The 20514-nt window shown below is 41.2% G+C and overlaps 1 protein-coding gene across 4 annotated transcripts in view; it reads right to left on the bottom strand.

Moving 5' to 3' along the window:
* The window catches only part of mgat3b (beta-1,4-mannosyl-glycoprotein 4-beta-N-acetylglucosaminyltransferase b), a 114767-nt gene that overhangs the window by 15424 nt on the left and 78829 nt on the right, over positions 1 to 20514 (bottom strand). For 2 of the 4 annotated variants that reach the window (XM_050045618.1, XM_050045619.1), the window contains exons 2-5: positions 15455 to 15615; positions 8713 to 9172; positions 3432 to 4093; positions 176 to 458 (exon numbers count right to left, since the gene is read on the bottom strand). In XM_050045618.1, coding sequence (XP_049901575.1) covers positions 176 to 458; positions 3432 to 4093; positions 8713 to 9172; positions 15455 to 15552 — 1503 coding nt within the window. In that variant the 5' untranslated portion in view covers positions 15553 to 15615. The remainder of the gene's footprint in view (positions 1 to 175; positions 459 to 3431; positions 4094 to 8712; positions 9173 to 15454; positions 15616 to 20514) is intronic. The other 2 variants (XM_050045621.1, XM_050045620.1) reach the window with 1 other exon arrangement.

Genomic DNA, 20514 nt, shown 5'->3' with positions numbered 1-20514 from the left:
AAACCAGAATTACAAACAGAAATATGGTTCACTTTCAAAAACACGGAGCAAAGGAAGCTGCATAGGTTACACAAGAAGAGGAACAGTTTCATGCATGAAAACGTCTTCTTGGTGAGAAATGAGCAACCACATGCACACATGCACACACACACATCAATTAAATTATCGCTGCTACCTTGCGCATGTGGATGGCAAAAGGCTCTGTCCAGCCATCAAACAGCTTTAGGAAAACCAGACCCTCGTGTGCTGGGATTTCATCCGCGTCGTTGATGACGAAGACATCGTCCGGTCTTATGCCAATCAACCTGGACATGCCGTTGCGTGTCAGGTAGGTACGCAAGTAGTCATCAGCAATCCAGCCGTCCTGCCGACCACCCTCCGGAAAGTGGTCGAGGAACACATACAGGATCTTGTGACGTATGTAGTCATACGTACCATTGAGAAGGAGCCGCAGGAAACTGGAGAGAATTACAGACATTACAAATGCCATTTAGCAGATTCTTTTATCCAAAGAAACTTAAAGTGCCATGAATTTGTGTGTTGTTATATTGGAACATACCACATCACAGCTAACTATTTTATGTTGTGTTTGGATCTTTGGATGCGTTTTATCTACCACTCCAGGTAGCCATTGGTTTCAATTCATTTCCATATGGTAAAAAAATCTGTTAGTAGACTCTCAAAACTTGCTGGAGTTGAAACCTTGCTTGGGTGTAATCCACCACAATGTAAACGAAGACACAGATAAACGCAGATAATTCCTTGTCAAGAGTGGATTGCCATTTCTTAGCAATGCAGTGCAAAGCTTCTAAATCACGCTGCTTTTAAAAGCTACATTTGCTACAAAAGAACATTTTGATGAGCGGATCTCCATTTTGTTTGCATCTTATGCTTTGAGTTTCACGATATTCCAATGATTTACAGTTGGCGATTTTAGCTAATAACAGAAACATAGCAAAGCACCAGCTAAAGGTGATGAAGAAGGATATTTTAAAAAAAAAATGCATGTCTTAGTTTTTCAAAAAAATATCTGCTTTGAACATTCACTAAGGGAAAATGGAAATAAACACTCTTGTTGGACTTTAAGACTCCATGCAAAGCCATTTGCCATAAAGCAGTGCAATTGTAACTGTGGTCCTTATTGGGTTGGTTACATTTAAATGCCAGTACCAGTACCTGGAATTCAGTAACGCTACACTTTTTTAATACTTTTCTCTCTCTGTTATAACAAAAATGTGACTTCTGAACAAGCTGCAGGGGTGATGAAGCCGTGCTCTCTCTATACTTGAGATTAACTGGTGTCAGACAGGAGGTGGAAGCTCTACGAAGTGCCCAGAATTGATGGAAAGCACTGCCCGCTTCTTTTTGGCCAGAGACAGGGTGCACCATGGTTTGGTGCACCCCGATTTTTACTCCACACATGATGAAATTTCAAAATCTGCCAATCCACTATATTTATTAAACTTAGTCTAATATCGCTGCTGTTGTGTTTTTTAAATTACATACACACACAGTCAGACAGACAGACAGAGAGAGGTTACCTATGATAAAGCGCTATGCGCGGTCACACTGTGTCCTAACTGGATGCAACCTGAGCAAGCAGCAGCAACTTTATCAGTTTGATTGCATTGTTCATAGTGGAATGTTCTGCCTGTGAGCGATGTGACGTGACACAGCACGATGCTGCATGCTGTTTTGAGCTGAACTTTTGCCCGATTCCTATTTGTATTCTGTCACTAACATTATAAGTGCCGCAATGGACAAGGAATGGCTGATTCACAAGGTTTAAATGAGGAATTACCTACAGGATACCTGCTTATTTCACTACAAAAACCTAAATACGTTGGCATCTGGCTGGAGGGAGATCGCCAGGAAGATTAACAATTCCAGTAAGAATTGAAAGGGATGCTCGCAAGCTAGCTTGTTTTACAAAGTGGAGATGGTGGTATGATATAGTAAGGAAATACGTACGCTACCATCTTGTCAGTGGTGACTGTGACACCACAGCTCGTAAGTAAGTTGTTTGTTTATGATGTGACGGAGTTCCATATTTAACGGATCCAGTGTGGACAGAGAGTGTCCGATATAACGCAATGTGGCGTGATAAGTCTGACACTCGCATCCAGTTAGGTCACGGTGTTAGAAAAGGGCAGAATGGCTTGTCGAGCAGCACAGAGAAATGCACTTCTGATGTGAACAGTCAAGCTATTGCTCATGCTAGAACTGTCAAATCCACCTCTTGTCCGAACCCATCTTTCACCTAGATGCACTCTCAGGTATCAAACTTTGGCACTGATTGATTAACGTGAATTGGTACTTGATAAAACTGATGCAATTTGGTCGGTACCCTTATAAGTACAGAGTTCCATACCCACCTCTAGTTCCTTTACAGGAGAACTACACAGGGTACCATTGAACTGCATGATTATACAACCATAACATGACTTTGACAAAGATTTACAGAGACTTGATGTTCACTGTAATGGATTACGTAACTCCAGCAAGTTTCAAAAGCCTGCTTATTGATTTTTTTATACTGTACAGAACAAAGTGGAAACCAATGCTGCCTGGAACAATAAGAAAAATACATTCACACTGCATGGAAAGACTGGCAAAACGCTACAGTGCACATGAAGTACACAGGGTAACAAAAGGTTCTTGTTTTACAAATGAAGCCTTTCAGTGCAGAACACCCACTGTCCATACACCAAACGGACTGGAAGAACAACTCAATTAACCTGTTGATATGCATAGCGAAACTGAGTGTTCACTGAATGTAGCCACTTTCATGCGGTGTCACATCCTATGATTGAACACACCAATCTCTCCTTCCAAGGCTGCACGCTGAGTCAATCATGTCGCTCTTGTCATAATCTGCTGTAAAATTGCTCCTGAGGCATTTCATGTTGTTGCCAAAGGAACTTCACTGTAATTGTTATTCAGCACGCTGATACTCAAGAAGCGTGAAGGTTGGCTGTAAACAAAAACTGCAAGCTGTAAACAGTTACCACTCAACGCTCCGCCAGTGTCGCAACTTGGCAAAAACTTTGGCTTTTGTGCAATTTCGGAATTTTGCACTGATGACTATAAAAAATATACCATAAATGGGGCTTCTCGAACAAAATTTATGGATATTAAGCCTTTATGTGACATGACCAGGATTTTATACCATATTTACTACTCTCTTTACTGCTCTGTGATACAAGTCTTATCACTGTGTCATACTCTTACCTCTTTAATCCAGTTTAAAGTTTGCTGAGCATGCCATTTTACAACGTCATACTGTCAGGCCAAAAGAATCATCTACTGATGGTCACAGAGCAGCTCAGTTGAGGATTACACATCTTGCTTAAATATACCTCGGCCGTAAGGGCATGGCTTGTATAATCTGTGGACATACACACACACCAGTCCAAAATATGGTGTCTTACCTCAGAGGCCGTTTGTCTCCATAGGCAGTGAAGTTGGATTCGCATATAAGGAATACATCAACTGCTTGTGCGAGCTCATGAAAGCGCACATGCAGCAGGTCAAACTCGTGGTTAACATTGATGGCGTTGATCACCCTCCGTGGGGTCTCTCTGGGCGTCAGCCTCTCCTTGGTGGGCAAATTGGAGTGGTACACCATGGTGGGAACCCCACAGTAAGGTCCGTGCCATCCCGGCCGACATACACACTTAACCAGCCGCTTCCCGTTGCCCCTGACCCTCGTCTTGGCTTTTGGAGCTACGGAGGGCTGCTGCTGGACCTCCAGAGGTTTCCTTTGCCCAGCAGCTCGGGCACCATCCCCGGCTCCATTAGCCACAGACCCCCCTGATTTCCCAGAGTACTCCTTTGGGGTAGCCACCTCTGTCCCCTGCCTGAAGCAAAGGGCCCCAGCTTTGGTTCGGACAAAGTACGGTGTTTTGTCATCCTGAAGCTGGAATTTGCGGGTGTGGAGGTCTCCCATGGATTCTATGGGGTCTGGCAACTGATTATTGAGCAACGCGTCCAGGTGCTCTTTATCCACAAATGGGACCTCTGGGAGGTCAGGCCCGGCATCTTGGGCTGGGTGACTGGCGCTCCGCTGCTTCAAGTGGTCTTCAGCTCTCTCCTAAAAAGACAGACAAAGAAGAGAGAGGGGAATTAAGTCAACTTCCCTTTAAAATTAATGCCTGAAACCAGTACATGTCATTGTCATTGATAAACTGAATTGTACACCATGAAACAGCTTGACATTTTTAGCTATGAGCTGCACACATACGCCATAATGAAGGAAGGACATGGTAAAAACATTGAAACATTACTACACTGGAATTCATAGTTATACTCCTGACCAGTGCACTTTTTAATGAAGGTAGTGCTTTGTACTATTGTCCACAATTTCAAATAACACCTACGCATCAGTTGACACCTGCAGTGACTTCCAAATGTTTATTTAAAAGTTCTCGTGACAAAAGTTTACATGATGGTGCTCTGCTTCGTTTTGCTGTGAAAATTTAAAGTGTTCTTAGCACATTGACAGCAATTTCCATCCATCCATTTCCAACCGCTTATCCGAAGTCAGATCGCGGGGGCAGCAGGCTGAGCAAAGTGCTCCAGGCGCCCCTCTCCCCAGCAACGCTTTCCAGCTCCTCCTGGGGAATCCTGAAGCATTCCCAGGCCAGACGAGATATGTAACCCCTCCGGTGTGTTCTGGGTCTGCAATCAGATGCCAAAACCACCTCTATTGACCCCTTTCGATGTGATGGAGCAGGGGTTCTACTTCCAGTTCCCGCTTGATAAAAAAATGAAACCAAATAAAGAAAAAATATCCGTTCATTGTCTTCGGGGATCAGCAGATTACAGCTGGGGACACTACACGTTTAACTGGTCTGATTTTCACCAAATTTGCCCATTCTGATAACTGAAGCTGATCAAAGTTGGTGACTTGTCAAAAGTGAGGGTCAGTGCACCATGATCCCGTCCCAAACATTCAACTTAACTCTCGGACTGATGTGAGCGGCCATAGAACCAAATTTAAAGTTAGGTGAAGTGAAAGAGACAAGATGTATCCTTTTCAGAATAATAATGCATTCTTGTACTTATGATCCATTAAATTAAAAACTTTGGAACTCCATCTCCGACAGTCAAAACATCGGCCAAAATTATTTTTGCTTTTTTTCTGATTTCTTCCACAAAGTTGTAGGGCTGTACCCAACACAGAATTTTGTTAGTAGATTGTTTGTAGATTTGGCTGTTCAATACGAATAGCTTGTTTGCAATCATGTGGCTATTATGACACGCAAAATTAAGATAAAGGGCAGCAAGTGATAAATCCACATACTCAGTGAATTGGATATAGAGGAAAATATATAAAAGGGTTGTAAGAACCTGCAGGCAGCAGGTATCATCACAAAAATGAAAATCATGTTGGACGTGATCCATACAAAACAAGGAAATGTGAAATTTGTCTCATAGTTTGACCAAATTGCCCGGTGTAAACACAATCCTTGTTACAAATTACTTTATCCACCAGACCTCCTGTTACTAATGTTACACAGCAAGTCAATGAAAGCATACAAATATCTGGTGGACTATAACTATTTTACGTGGGGTCCATGACTAAACGACTGCTGTCTTCTTTTTGGTCAGGTGAGTAAATGTGCTTGAGCATAGTTTATTTTTCAGTCTTAGCCATCAGGCTACTGTTACTAGCTAACATTAGCTAGCTTTAGCTACTCTTTCCTACCTACTAGGTTAACCCTTCCCAGAGGCCTGGTGAAACGCTGTTAAAAATCTGGGTTGTGGCTAAAAAAACTGAGAAGTTCTTACAGCACATTGTAATTGCATCCAGCTCCAGGCATGTTCATTTAACGTTTACATTTGAAATTAGTTAACTCCCCTCCTCCAGACTGAAGACAGAGGTTTTTGATCCACATCTGCCACTGTTTCTCAGTGACTTTTTGTTTTACTTCTCCACTTCACATCGTACTATTTTCAATTTGATTAGCACAGCCCTAAATAGCACAAATCAGGCATTAATGCAGTGTTGGTAGTCTTCGCCTCCAATTGCCTGCCCTCCATCTGGACAGCTCACCAGTGTAAGATGTCACATGCAAAGAAGCTACAGTATATTTGACTATTTGTACATTATATTCCATACCACGTTTGAGGCATTGATCCGGCTTCGGATGGATTTTCGGGGTGACAGTGACATTTACACAATGTAGTAAGCAAGCCAAGTTTGCCCAATGAGCTAATGCGTGCTAACTACGCTAAAGGTGAATCAAAAATATGCAATAACATTTTTTGCCAACACTAAATGTCAAACAAAAGCCAGAGACTGTATCGTATCAAGTCGCTGTGAGCTGTAAATTCACCACTTCTAAGCAGAGGGCAGAAGATTACGTCATCTCGGAGCCTGACCAGGCAGGCAGCTGCCTCGGTCTCACTCAGATTCACCCTGGGTCTGTGTCTGCAGCTGCCTGTAGTGATGTGCAGCGTGACAGCGAGAAACGCTCATGCTGCAACTATGTCTTGGGACTGAAACGTCCCCAGAGCAGAGGTACAATGCACGCTGACCGACAAAACACGAATGACTGCTTGACTTGTCAGTCAACTGAGGGGTCTCTGACGATTTGAATCTTCAACTTTCAGAGGGCAGCCTTACAAAGTTGTAGCTCCTTCTGCATAGAACTTACCCTACATTTATTATATCATGGCCTAAGCCAAAGTCGGTATTCATGATTGGATATAAAGAGTATATAAATGTACGTTCAGAAACCTTTGGTAAGACTGTTAGTTACCCACATCTTTTAAAGTGCAGTAACAACATTTGTGCTTGTCTCATTGTCAAGTGTAAACAGGTTACTAAGTAACCTTGTAAAAAGATCACATGTGACAGAATGAAATAAGGGCAAACAGTGTGCAGTTAATGTTTAGAAACACATCCATAAAAGTGTAGCTGCTGCAATCACCGAGCAATGACACCTTATCATTACGTTGGTATGAAAGCAATTCCCGTGAAACACCGTTTTAGTGTTGACTGGCGACAGTGCATCACCACATGACCTAGGACGAGTGATTACAGAGTGTTATTTATTTATTTTTGGTCTCAAAGGTTCCATAAACACGGATGTGAGAACTTGCTGAGTGTTGGAGATTATTTGCAAAGTGATGAAATAAAAAGGGAGGCAGCGTGATAAAAACACAGAGTGATAAAACAGGATGATGGCAGGAAGAGATGAGAAAAGAAACGCGATCAATAACGTGTGAGGTAATATTACATTAGAATTACCTCAAGAGGGTTGTGAAAATATCTTGCCTCAAAGCAAACAGTGTTTATTACTCTGTTTTTCTTGTTAGGTTTTCTGCTGTCTTTCTAAAAATGCATACTTATGAAACAATATTTCTGTTGTTTTTACTCACTTTGTTTCATAAAAACTAATTTTAAGTATGCTGGGAAAACAAAGATTCCTAAAGTAACATCTCTCCCTCATTGTCTTCCTGCAGGTGGCAGATGAGTGACAGTAAGAAAGCCTAAGTGAGCAACTGGAGCCTTTCTGTACATCCTGGACTCAATACTGTCTGCATGTGGATAATATAAAATATAAACACTCCACCTGTGCATAATTAAATATGTAAAAAATGATACTGGTAATATTTTACGAATCTAAAGTTCATCCCAAAGTAGAAATTCATTAAAATTATGTTTTGTATACGGCCAACCAGAGTGCAAAACTCACACACATTTTGTATTTAATATTATCTAGTTTTTGTTTTCACTCCCAGTTTCATAAGTTTAAGATGAAACACTTTTTCAATGTACACAAAATCCTTGTTTCTCTCAAATTTTGTGCATAAATATGTTAAAATCTGTGTTAATGAGCACTCCTCCTTTGCCAAGATAATCCATCCACCTGACAGGTGCGGCATATCAAGATGCTGATTAGCAACAACACTGCCACACAGGTGCGCCTGCCTTGGGCTGGTCACAATTAAAGGGCACTCTAAAATATGCAGTTTTATCTTGAAAACATTTATTAAACACTCTGAACTATGGATTTCACAAGACTTGGGCCACAGATATGCATGTTTTGGTTACAGCGAATTCATCCATAAAGAAAAAAACATGTCTAATTTCAAATATCAGGTATAAAATCATCATCACGAAGTCATCATCAGTGCAGGTCACTATATGTGTGTCACCATTAAATCAAGACCGAATATGCCAGCTTGAAAAGTTGTGTTTTGAAAGTGGAAAGGGGGTCAAGAAATCAAATGTTGAGTTCTCGAGTTGGCCTGGTTGCAAGTGCTCTGCTGTTGTGAGGCCAGTTGGATGGACCAGTAAATTCTTGGAAACATTAGAGATGGTTTATGGTAGTAAAATGAACATTCAGTTCACAGGCAACAGCTCTGTTGGACATTCTTGCAGTCAGCATGCTAACAGAAGGCTCCCTCAAAACTTGTGACATCTGTGGTATTGTGTGATGAAACTGCAGATTTTGGAGTGGCCTTTTATTTGGACCATTCCAAGGCACACCTGTGTCGTAATCATGCTGTTTAATCAGCATCTTGATAAGCCACACCTGCCAGGTGGATGGATTATCTTGGAAACGTGCTCACAGAGAAATAAGTTTTTGTTTGCATAGAAAAATCTTTATTTCACCTCGTAAAAAAAAGGAGCTAAAACCAAAGTGTCGCATTTACTTTTTTGTTTGGTGTACATAATGTCAGAGCATATAGAGTTACCTCATTCGGAGTGTCTCCCCGCTCATTCTCCTCTGGTTTCTCCCAAGGGTGAGGGGGCGCCGGCTCCTCCCTCAACCTCATCTCCAGCCCTGCGCTGCCAACGATCCCAGCACCTCCAACCATAACTCCGCCGATCCCCAGCCCCATCCCTCCTCCTCCTCCACCTCCTCCTCCCCCTCCCACAGCGCCCGCTACAGCTCTAGCTTTGGTGTCCGGTTGACGGAGGACGGGTAGGGGAGGGGCTTCTTCAGGTGAGGCGGGGCTGAGCGGGGTGGTGCCTACACCCTTCTCCCTCCAGAAGAAGCCGGTGACCATGATGAAGGACTTGATGTTGGGGTACGGGGCTGAGAGCTCGCGCAGCAGGGAGACGTAATGGAGGGCCTTGTAGTAGTGGAGGAAGGAGATGACGCACAGGCCCACTGTGCAGAGCAAGAACACCCTGTGCCGCCGCATTTTCATCCTGGACAGAGAGGAAGGGGGGAGGCGGAGAGAAATGAAGAAACATGAGTCTGAGTAATAACATCAGAAAACAATTTCCGTTTTGGAATAATCTCTTTATTCCCATATGCACTATCTTCCTCTGTGGCCAAGTCACAATTAACTTAAAAATAATGGCCTCCAGGTTGCTAAAGAGAAAAAATAAAAAACAATCAGCACCTCTTGGCTCTGATAGGAGCAATAGTCCAAATAACAGGAGGAAGGTGTTAGCCTCAAGTTCATGGAGCCATGAACATGGCCTCAACCATTCAAACTAGCACAAAAGTGACAATGTTTACCGTCTTCCCACCCAGTCTGTTGTTTTCTCCTCTAATTACAAGAAAGTAGCTGAAGAGGTTTAAAAACAATTGTTAAAAAGGAAAATTAGGATTTAAATAGATTTTTAGATGCAAAGGACGCGGGGGTTCCAGGCTCTTTGCTCTTTCAATCAATAAAGAGCAAATGAATGAATGAATCAATAACAGAGTTAGTTTGATTAGAACACACATAATTTAACATGAGTCAAGATTTTCAAGTCAACAAGCTCGAATACAATTAAGCCAATAAGTCAGTTAAAAAAAAAAAGTATAATTTGATATGTCGCTCCTAATGACAAACAAACACAGAATAATTAGCAGATTACAGTCCTCTTCAGCTCTACTGCACTTTGTAGCGTCTTTCATCTCATAGTTTTTGTTTTACAGTCCACAACTTCATTATTTTGGTTCTCGCTTAACGCTCTCATCCAAGCCCCCAGTAAAAGTGCCCAGCATGAAGCCAATCTTACATACTGGCCAAACACTGAACTACAACTTCCAGTCCAAAATACTTTTTCCATGGACTTATGTTGAGAAAGAGATGCCTGAAAATCAGTAAATACATTTTTTTGAGCGTTACAACCCCCGTGAAATTACTTGTTTCACTATCGAGATATGATCCATTCAGTCCGATAACATTTGGAAAGTCTAGAAGAGCCGCATGATTAAATCATTTTTAATCATTTTTCTTTCTGGCTCCATGAGGCAACTTTCATAGAAATGACTGATTGCCCGCTTCCAAAGATGTATCTAGTTCTCTCTATACATCCATGCTCTCATCAGCTAACATCCAGGTACATATTTGAAATGAAAAGTTTCAAATAAATCAACTGTATGCTACCTGCCCAGCACTGAATGGCACACATTAGCGGCTAACAGGCTAACAGATGAACATAGTGTAGTATTTCGGAGCTAAAGAGACAAATATTTCTAGGGTTGCAGAATCATTTTGGCATGTCATTGGTAGCAGCCGATATTGGCTATAATTTTAAATAGCAGAATTGGCCAACATGCTGATAATATCGGTTGGTCATCTGTATTGGCCAATATTCAGAATTGGCTAACATGCTGTTTTCTTAATTTGCACAATGAATTAATATTATGTACACTGGAAAACATTGTATTTCGTCTCTCCACCTGTCTCATATTATGATGTTAATTCCCCTAAAGAAAAGATCTCATAATCACTAAAATTAGTGGGTAAAGAAGTGGATAAATCGATATCAGGATCAGTTATCAGTCAAATGAGTTGTTACATGTCGGCATATCAGATATTAGCAAAAAAAATACAACATCGTGCATCCCTTAATATTTCCCTCAGCAGCTGGTGGAGACCAAAACTAAAGCTAAAAGTAGTTTGTCAGACTTAAGGTCATCAAGTGGACAGAAACATGAGTCAATAATTTTGTGCTTTATCTGTTGGATGTGTAGAAGGTTACTTTATAGGGTGATAATGTGCCATGTTGTTTCACAGCTTGTTTTGTCGTCCCTAAAGCGGCCAAATCAATTGATTCAGGTTTAAGATAAAACCTGTAAAAGTGCAGGTTTATTCAATCTAAACTGCTTAAACATTTGTTAATACACACATAACTGCCCACACTGAGAATCAGAGGCCTGTTCATGGCAGTGCTGTGGCCTGCTCTGTGCAGTGAGCTGTACATAATTTATTCTGATGATCATGTTGATTAAATGGTTCGATTTTATTTCCATTCTGTAGCCTTTTATTACGGGACAAAGATAAAGTGAAGCATACATGGAATAGAGTGAGCTGACAGAACAGAAAATCAACATTGTCAAGTGCATCATTATCTACACTGTCTTTGCTTCTCATTGAGGACTTGCCAAATGTGTATGAGATGTCATAAAACGTACTTCTTTATAGGTATGATCATAATATTCCAAAAATACATTGTGACACATGGATTACAGATAATCCTCATCTGTTCCTACTTCTACACATCTGCCTGAGTCATTTCACCTACATTTTCTCTCTGCTATGATAAAAAATTGATTTAAATAGCACATTAAAGTGGACTCAAAGCATCTGAACATGAGCGGTTTTCTTGGCTTTTCAGTGGGATTTCCTCTTTAACCACTCACAGGCAGTACGGTCAAGAAACGGGGACACTCAGCGCTTACGCAGCAAGATTTATTCTTGCACTCTAATCCATCCTCAAAAAAAATGTTGAACATCTGAACACATTAAGCATACAATGTGCAGGGGAATAAAAAAGAAGAAAAAAACAAAACACTGAGGTAAGGGGGAAAAAAGAGCCAACTCTGCCTGTGACCTCCAAGCAATGCATCACATGAATCTGAAGTAGCTTGTTCAGCACAGACCCCCCGAGGGTCTCCACTGCTGGGTATGAAACGAAAGGCGGAGCGGGAACAGGGCTGTGAAGAGGGGCAAGGGAGGAGTGAGGTCCAGCTGAAGATGGGGGAGGACAAGGAGGAAGAGGAGGAGAGGATGGTGGTCCAGTGGAGGGAGGAGAGGAATGAATGAGGCATGAGTGGGAGCCTGACGGAGTGAATGTGAGGGCAGAGAAGAGAGAAGGGAGAGTGAGAGTCCTCTGTGAGAATGAAGCGTTTTACATTCATGTGCTGCATTAACAGAATGCTGTGAGGCTGAACCAGAAGCTCAAAAAGGTTCATGTTAACGGCTTAACACAAGTATTAAGAGTGTAATCACACTAATCTGCACATGGATCTTTAGCCATGTCTAAGTCCCACAATCTGAAAATGAATTACCAGAGGTGGGACAAAGTAAGATAAGACTCTCATCTTGGCTACGAAGTCCTGAGTCAAGTCAGGTAAGTCCCGAGTCATGATTCAAACCTCATTTTAATGTCAGGGAAATTAGTCATTAGGAACATCCCTAGTTGTCACAATATGTACTTATTGTAACGTGACAATGTGGCGTACGTATATATGTAACATAGAATAACTCAACATTAACATTTGGCTTCAGAGGACACAAACCCCTGTCTCCTGGGTCAGAGTTCTTTATCTATTTGCTGTTTTATTTATTGACATTATTTTGATTATAATGGTTTTAAAACTACCTCAGAATTGTTAAATGTCATACTGTTTGGCAAAAGTTGACACATTCTGACATTAAATCGTAATTTAAGCTACAATTACCGTCTGGTTTCTTCAGATTTGACTTCAGGAGCAAAAATCAGCCTTTAAACTTAAAAAATCTATTCATGATTTCTTTCAAGTGTGATAATTATTGATATCAACTGACAAAATTTGAAGGCCTACGATTAAAAGAAAATGTAAGCGTTTCTAAATGAGATGCTGATGCACTTTTCGGGTCGTGTTGTGGGAAAGAAATCTGTCAGTCAACAAGCACTAATACAGCAGCTCAGGCACTAATATCTTTGGATAGAGAGGTGTTACCTTGTGTAACAACTCCGTCTTCTCATTAAAATATATGTGAAATATACATAATACTTCAGCTGATATGAGCACAATCACACATGGAAGAAAAGAGGGAGGAGGATAAGGCAGGGTGATGGGAGCAGAAGGGAGAAAAGAAGATGAAGTCAAAGGAAAAGAGGAGATGAGGTGGAAGCTGGTGGCGTTTGGTGTATTACCGAAGCACTGCGCCACCTCATCTCCCGCTGCCACATCCTCTCTGCAACTCTTTCAATTCCCCACTATTATCTGTCATCTTCAATTCCCCTTCACGTTCACTCCCTCCTTCACTCCACTCTTCTGTCTCCCACACAGCTCGCCATAAAAGACGAAGAGGAGGAAGCGAGGGGTGAGTAAAAGACTCATCCCTTTTTTTCCCACCAATACACAGAGAAATGGAAAGAAACGGTGACAGAGAGGGAAGCAAAACGGGCTTTCTTTCTTCCTCGCCAAAAATCCTTTAATACATTTAAATCATGCTGCATGTCGGATTTGGAGATGACTTGATGAAGAGTCAGATTAGTGCACAAAATTTTTTTTCTACCAATGTAGTGAAAAAAGATAGCATATGTTCATTGCAGATTTTGGCAGGTGAAACAAAGTCGTTATTTTTCTTTTGGTAATGTAAGTGAGTTTGCTGTTGGAGATTTTTTCCAGTTGCTTTCACTAAAAGGGAAGCCACTATGTGTTGACGATGTAGGCATTAACCTGAAGAGTAGCATATCTAAAGTTAAAGACTATAATAAGGGAGGGAGATGCCGTGTTTACAGAGTTATTAATAGATTGAGTACGCATTCAAAAGAACAGACATTGTGAACATGTGAGTTGTTGAAGAGGTGTGACACTAGTGAGGACGCATCATCTTTGCACATTTTGCCCACGAATGCTCAAGGTAATAGTCATAACCTGGAACAATTATTAAAAACATGTCCAGAATATGTAGAAACAGATGCTCAGGATTTAGGACATCATAAGAAAACAGGGACACTTAAGTTAATGCACAGACATCATACCAAAGTGTATTACATGCTTAGCTGAAAAGCCGGTTCTGTAGTACAGTGGTTAAGCTCTCATATTATAACAATGCATTTTATAAGAAAAGCATAACATCTGAGGACTGTGAGAGGTAAAATCCAAGATGTCCGCCAGTATTGGGTCTTATGTCCAATGGTCTAATTTTGAAACTAAACAGTGAGCAAACATTTCAGGTGTTAATGCCAGCTATATTTCACTATACTTCCCACTACCGTACACCTCAACCACTGTGATGTTCAACAGAGAAATCATACCTAAAATTTTGAATTCAAATTGGGAAATAATTTGTTCATTAATTAAAGCCATTAAGAAGTTAAAACAATGCAGGTGGTTTGATTTAAAAACATAACTGAAAAGTTTAGTTGCTGTGGGTTTTATTTAGGACTGCCCCCTAATAGTCGGCCAAATGTTAGTTGACCATTAAGGTCATTAGTCGGCAAGATTTCATTGGTCGCTTGGTTGCAAAAAAAAAAGAAAAAAAAAGAAAAAAAAGAAGGAGAGGTGAAATCTTTTGGGAGCTGCACCTTGACAACATCAATCCAAACCTGTATGACTGGAACATGTGGGAATTTCATTTGAAAGGACAGACACAGGAAGTGTCCACACTCAGCAGTCAGACAGGAGTCAGGTTAATTTCCAGGGCTGGTACCTGCGGTTATTCCACAGGCTAGTTAATAACATGTCGGGCAGGAAATCCAAAGTGTGGGATCATTTTGAGAAGGTGAAGGATCACCCAAGGTGATATGTAAACTCATCTTCATTGGTCGACTACAAACATGACGTATCATGTGAAACATGGAAGTAGCTACATGCCCATTAGCCCACAGCGTCATTAACAGGCGGCTCGCTCAGTGTGTGACGTGCACTTGTAGATAAAATATAGGCCTATATTAATGAAGGTTCATTAGTACGGTTTTGTATTTCTCTGTAATGTAGCACAGTGTTAACAATGTTACTGATACTATTCTTTCTCACACCTTCAACTCAAACCACCAAAATATATCATTTAATAATTAAATTAATATTGTAAACATGCAGGCGAATAGTCAGAAAATTCTTAGTCAAGGGCAGCCCTTGATTTATTGTTACCACCAGGTACTTTTACAGATGGAGATGAATAACAAAACAATAACTAATTCATCGGATGATGGTCTCTAAATTACGACTGAAATGTTTTGAATGTATAAAAAAGGGCAAAATGTTGCTGTATTTTTTAAATTTTTAAAACAATTTTTTTTTTTGGCTTTTGCCTTAATACGACAGGACAGATTAAGTGTGAAAAGGGGGAAAGAGAGAAGGGATGACATGCAGCAAGGGGCCACAGAGTGGAATCGAACCTGCAGCCGCTGCAGCAAGGACACTCCCTTCATACATGGGGTGCCTGCCCTCCCCACTGAGCTATTGGGCACCAGTTAGTGCAAAATTTACCACATTTACTAAGCCCATCACCAATCCACACACCCCATCACCAATCCATATTCAAAAGCACTTACAAACAGAGAAACCGCAGGCATCGTGAGGGTGTTTGCTGTTGATTTTGGGACTCCCAGGTACGTCTAGTCCAAGACATGAATGCCGTAATTACTCCCATGTGCTCATGTCACCAGTCTTTGCCAGTCTATTGCTGCAACCTTCGTCTTCCCTGTGACGCTGCCTGTCAGATAATGAGCAGGGTGGAGTTTAAAAATACTTGCTGAATCTTTTGTCATTTTCAGTCAAAGTAAGTCACTGAACCTGATCCTTGAAGTAGGACAAGGAACATTAAAACCAATGATGAGTGCCAGCTGTGGAAATGTACAAACAATCAAAAGTATGTGCAGCATGGGATTAACATTTCATGGATATACTTTTTGAACACATTTGCTTTCTAAATTATATTTCTTAATAATAAACTGGGCAGCTCATTTGCTTCACTTTTTCTTTACCCTGTACATGGACAATACATTGTATGACCAATTTGCCACATTGTGAAAAGATATACCTGTGTAACACTTTGCTCTTTTTTTACAGAGATGAACTTTAAATTTTCAGTTTGTCATCAGCAATGATTACAAAATGCATTTATTATAACTAAGCATGTCTTATTCTTTGAAATTAATTCTAGTATAGTACTTTATTTCTACATGTATTTGTGTAGAACTCAGTAATTGTGCAAACTCTGATATGAAGGCACAAAACTGCCAAAAGAGAAAACACAGAGAAATACATCAAAGCAAGTTTACAGAGATGCAGCAGCTTGTAAACTGCACGAAAATGCCGGCGCAAGCTGTAGAGATGTTTGATCAACATTCTGAATCCGATTTGGATGAAGAAGCCAACGAGTTTGGCGGGACAAAACAGGATCTCCATGACGGTGACAATGACACACGGGCAAGACGACCACAAAAGAGAAAACACTGAACAATCACTGAACGTGGCAACGTGTTCCCCTATACCTCAGAGAGAATACTATTTTCATTATTATTATTATTATTATTTTCATTATTAGTATTATCATTATTATTATTATTATTATTATTATATTAAAGAATGGAATAAGATAACATAATGCCTGATCACACAGGCTGCGTTTTAACAGCTGGAGGCCCCTTCTTCTAATTGATTTTAATGAGAATGAAGCTTTTTTCTCTCGCGGTTTTCATGTTGCGATGCGCCTCTCATTCCTGTGCTTTAAGCGCCTGGCGTTTTTGCCGGAGCGCTCTAAACGCCTTCAGTTGAAAAAACTCCACGTCATCTCTGCCTTTTCCCCATTGTCCAATCAGATGATTTGAAAGAGGGGCCTTCTGTGGTAATCATGAAAACAAGTTTACAGCTGGCAAACTATGGAGGAGAAACGACAGACAGCAGGGTGTCAAACTGCCCCGAGTCATCCTAAAATATGCCTGGAAACAGCCATCATGGAGGAGAAGCTCCTGGACCAACTGGTGGTACTCCCCATGATCCACCCTCTTTTTTAGGGTCTCATGTACCCACACAGATCTTTGTTTCCCTGTGCCCAACAAACTGTTTACTGACAGACTCTCACCCTCAACCAGAGCTACAGCAAGTGCCTGAACATGTTAGGGACTCGTTACTAATTACTGTCAAATAAATAAAATAAATAAACAGTATATTGATTAGAATTGGCTGGTTGCCTGGCAACAATAAAAAGGCACAGCAGGCGGGTTTTTTTTTTTTTTTTAATAGTGGCATTCGGCTATAAAAAAGAAAGGCAGTGCGGCGCCTTGCGTTTTACAGCCTGCTAAACGCATGTGATCAGGGCCTAAAATGTTTTTTGTGTTTAAAGGCAGACGGTCTCCTCTTTCGATTCCTATTGTTTACATATTCAACAACAAATTATTCTGTGGGTCCTGAAAGATGAGTGATTATGATCAAAGATGCTGGCGGTGACTGGCAACTTAAAAATAATACTGGGGGAAGTGTAAACAATCATCTATCTTCAGAACTACCCACTCCACCTTTAAAACAGGGCAAACTGGTCTGGTCTAAGCTGTTTAAGATCTTGCCAACGTATGGCCAAGGCAACACCCAGAAACCGTCTCCACGGCAAAACGCCAGTCAATCATGTGTTCAGGTCTGGAATGCATTGAATTGAGGGAACAGGAAACATTCAGAAAAGTGCTTTTTCTGTTTTTTAATTCGGGCCGGCCTGAGTTCCTGTGTTTATACAACTGCAAGCTTTTATTTGAGGACAGTCTGATATCAGAGGAGGCAGAGAGCAGGAGAGATAGCTGCTCTCCACCACAACATTGTTTGTTTATCTTATCAGTATGGTCTTACTTGTAGATTTCACACTCCTCCTCCCTCCCCACTCCAAACAAAACTCCCCCTCTCTTTCTTTCTTTCTTTCTTCCTTTCTTTCTTTCTCCACCCCCAGCTCTGCCTCTGTGGGAATTTTTTTAAGAAGTTTTGGGACTGCACATGCATGCACCCCTGGAGAGTTTAGAAAAGCCCAGACTGCTGGTTGGCGAACGCAGCCAAAACATTTGGTTTGGAGACACGGAGGCCGATCAGAGGGATAAACAACCACAGGAGAGAGTACGTGCAGGGAGGAGGAGTCCCGCTTAACTGCTCCTAATTTCATCAGTCTGACTGTGTGTGTGTGTGTGTGTGTGTGTGTGCGCGCGCGCACTGCTGACCTGGTGAACCAATTTCACATAAAACTGAATTTGGGACTGGTAGACAAAGGGGGGGGGGTCTGTCTATTGTCATGGCTACAGACAACATATCAGTGCATTTATCTTTTTACATTATAAAAATAAAATCAGATTAAGAAAAAAAATCTTAGAAAGTAAAACAAAAATACCTGCAGTGCAAACACTCTGCATCATTGCTTTATTCTGTACTTAGTTTTCTTTTTTACCTATAACAAATTGTTGCCTAATTAGCATCTCATTTGCATCTCCTACCCAATCTTCTCCTCCCTCTCTGCAAACGAGAGCATGTTTTGAGCTGTCAATGTCAAATAAGAACCTCACTCTGTGTAAATGTCGGTGATTGGGCTTCTCTTGCAAAGGGAAACTGTTATACTTTATCATTGCAAAGTGCATTATATTCATTTGTTAGCAGTAACATTACAGTAAGTCACAATGCTAACACACACAGCACATGCTAATATGAATTTACAGCATGTGGGTAGAGTTACACAACTTGCCTCAAGCATTGCAGTGTGCAGCTGTCAGAAAAACATGGCGCCATTGATTAAAGGACATGATAAGCTCGGAGGCATATGAGTCCGGTTGATCAGGCATTTTGGAACAGGGGCTCAACTACAGCTGGTTTTCGATTCCCATCCCTAGCACCGATATTTACCTATTCAGAGAGGATGCTCAAAAGCCACTACACCTACACTACTAGATAGCGATGCACAATATTGGATTGTTTACCTAAATCCAATATGCTGATATGTAACAGCTAATTTGACCGATAACTAACACATTTTCTCCACCTAATTTCAGTGATCATCAAGTATTTTCTGTAGTGGAATCAACACATACTCTTATCGTGATAACCTACCAGCAGATGGAGACATGACATAGAATGCTTTTCAATGTATATAATAAAGGAAAAGCATGTTGGCCGATTCTAATAGTTCATTTTAAAGGCAATACTGGCCGATACTGATGGCGTACCGATATTATTGTGCATCCCTACTACTGACTATATGGCAGGTGGAATCACACACTATCCAGACTCTGCTGCACAAACGCAGCTGTGTCAATATGCAGACAAGACTGGGATTCAACATTGAGCCCTGGACCCAACTACAGCAAAAGTCTAAGATATTAAATGTGCAGATACACAGGGAGGAGGACACATTTGAACACACACAATGTCACACTTGGTGGTTTGTGGCTTTAAAAATGTTGCCACGTCAGCCCAACAGTTTCATAGGTGGAATGATAAAAGATGCACTACCTCTCCAAAGTGCTTAAAGGCCTTTGTTTTGTAAGAACTAACGGCAGTAAAGCTGTGCTCAGCGTGTGTTTGTGTGTGCGACGATGCTCCGTGAGAAGCTAAATCGCCTTTTCTTCTCTTTCAGCACAAAGAAAACTCACAGACATCTTTCCACATGGGAAAGGCTTTGGTATCGTCTCATCTGAACTACAAAGTGTCTCTCAGCTTATTGAGCACCACCCACAGTCTCTGACCAGTCTGTTGACCTCACCTAACAAGCACCCAGGGGGGATGTCGAAACAAAACAAAGCACCTTGGGTAGAGCAGTAAGTGAGACCAACTTCCAACAAGACCATCACAAGTTTGGTCCAATCAGAGTGTCCTTTGTGCAATTAAGAGTTTGTTTCTTTTGCAAAATTTGTTTTCTTTTGCTTCAGGGTCTGAACTGCGCGGAGAAAGACAACTTGAATTAAGCCACAAACCCCTAAGTCGTGTCCTTGCACGGCCACGGATCGTCTTTACTGGGCCAGAGAAAGGCACGAACTTATTTTTAATACCGAGAGCTAGGGGAATTCCTGGGGACCTCTGAAATAAAAATCTATTGTCTTGATGGGCTTTACTGTCAAAAGAGACAACAAAAGAGTATCAGCGTCACGCGGGTGCTTGAGGGATGATGCATCGGTTGACATGGACACAAAAGCGGCATATACATTCACATCCAGAGCCCTTAACCTCATATCCTTTTACATGCTCAGGGTCAGAAACAATAGCAAGCTCTGTAATCGAGAACCAACAGTATATAAGGTGTCAGGTTGAGTCAGATGAAGACACAATTTAACGCACTTTAATGTCCATTTCCTCCACCTGATATCAGGAAACTGGAGTTACTGCCTTGCGGTCGTTTGCCTCTGTGAACCATGAATTGTACAGTTTACATTCATGTCTGTGACTCATATGTAGCCAAGAGAGTTTACAATGCTTCAAGTATGGATGTTGCGCCAAAGACGCTACATACCGTAAAACTTCAATTAATAGCCTGGGCTATTATTTGCTTAAATCACTGAAATCAACAGGCCTATATTTTGAACAAGCGTCAAGGTGTGGGACAGGCCTTTAATTCCTTTAAAACAAAACTGTTGCTCAGCAAAGATCAGGA

The sequence above is a fragment of the Epinephelus moara genome, chromosome 5, assembly GCF_006386435.1.
Source record: "Epinephelus moara isolate mb chromosome 5, YSFRI_EMoa_1.0, whole genome shotgun sequence".
Classification (NCBI taxonomy): Eukaryota; Metazoa; Chordata; class Actinopteri; order Perciformes; family Serranidae; genus Epinephelus; species Epinephelus moara.
Note: the sequence above shows the minus strand (reverse complement) of the source record. Positions and strands in the feature narration are given on the sequence as shown.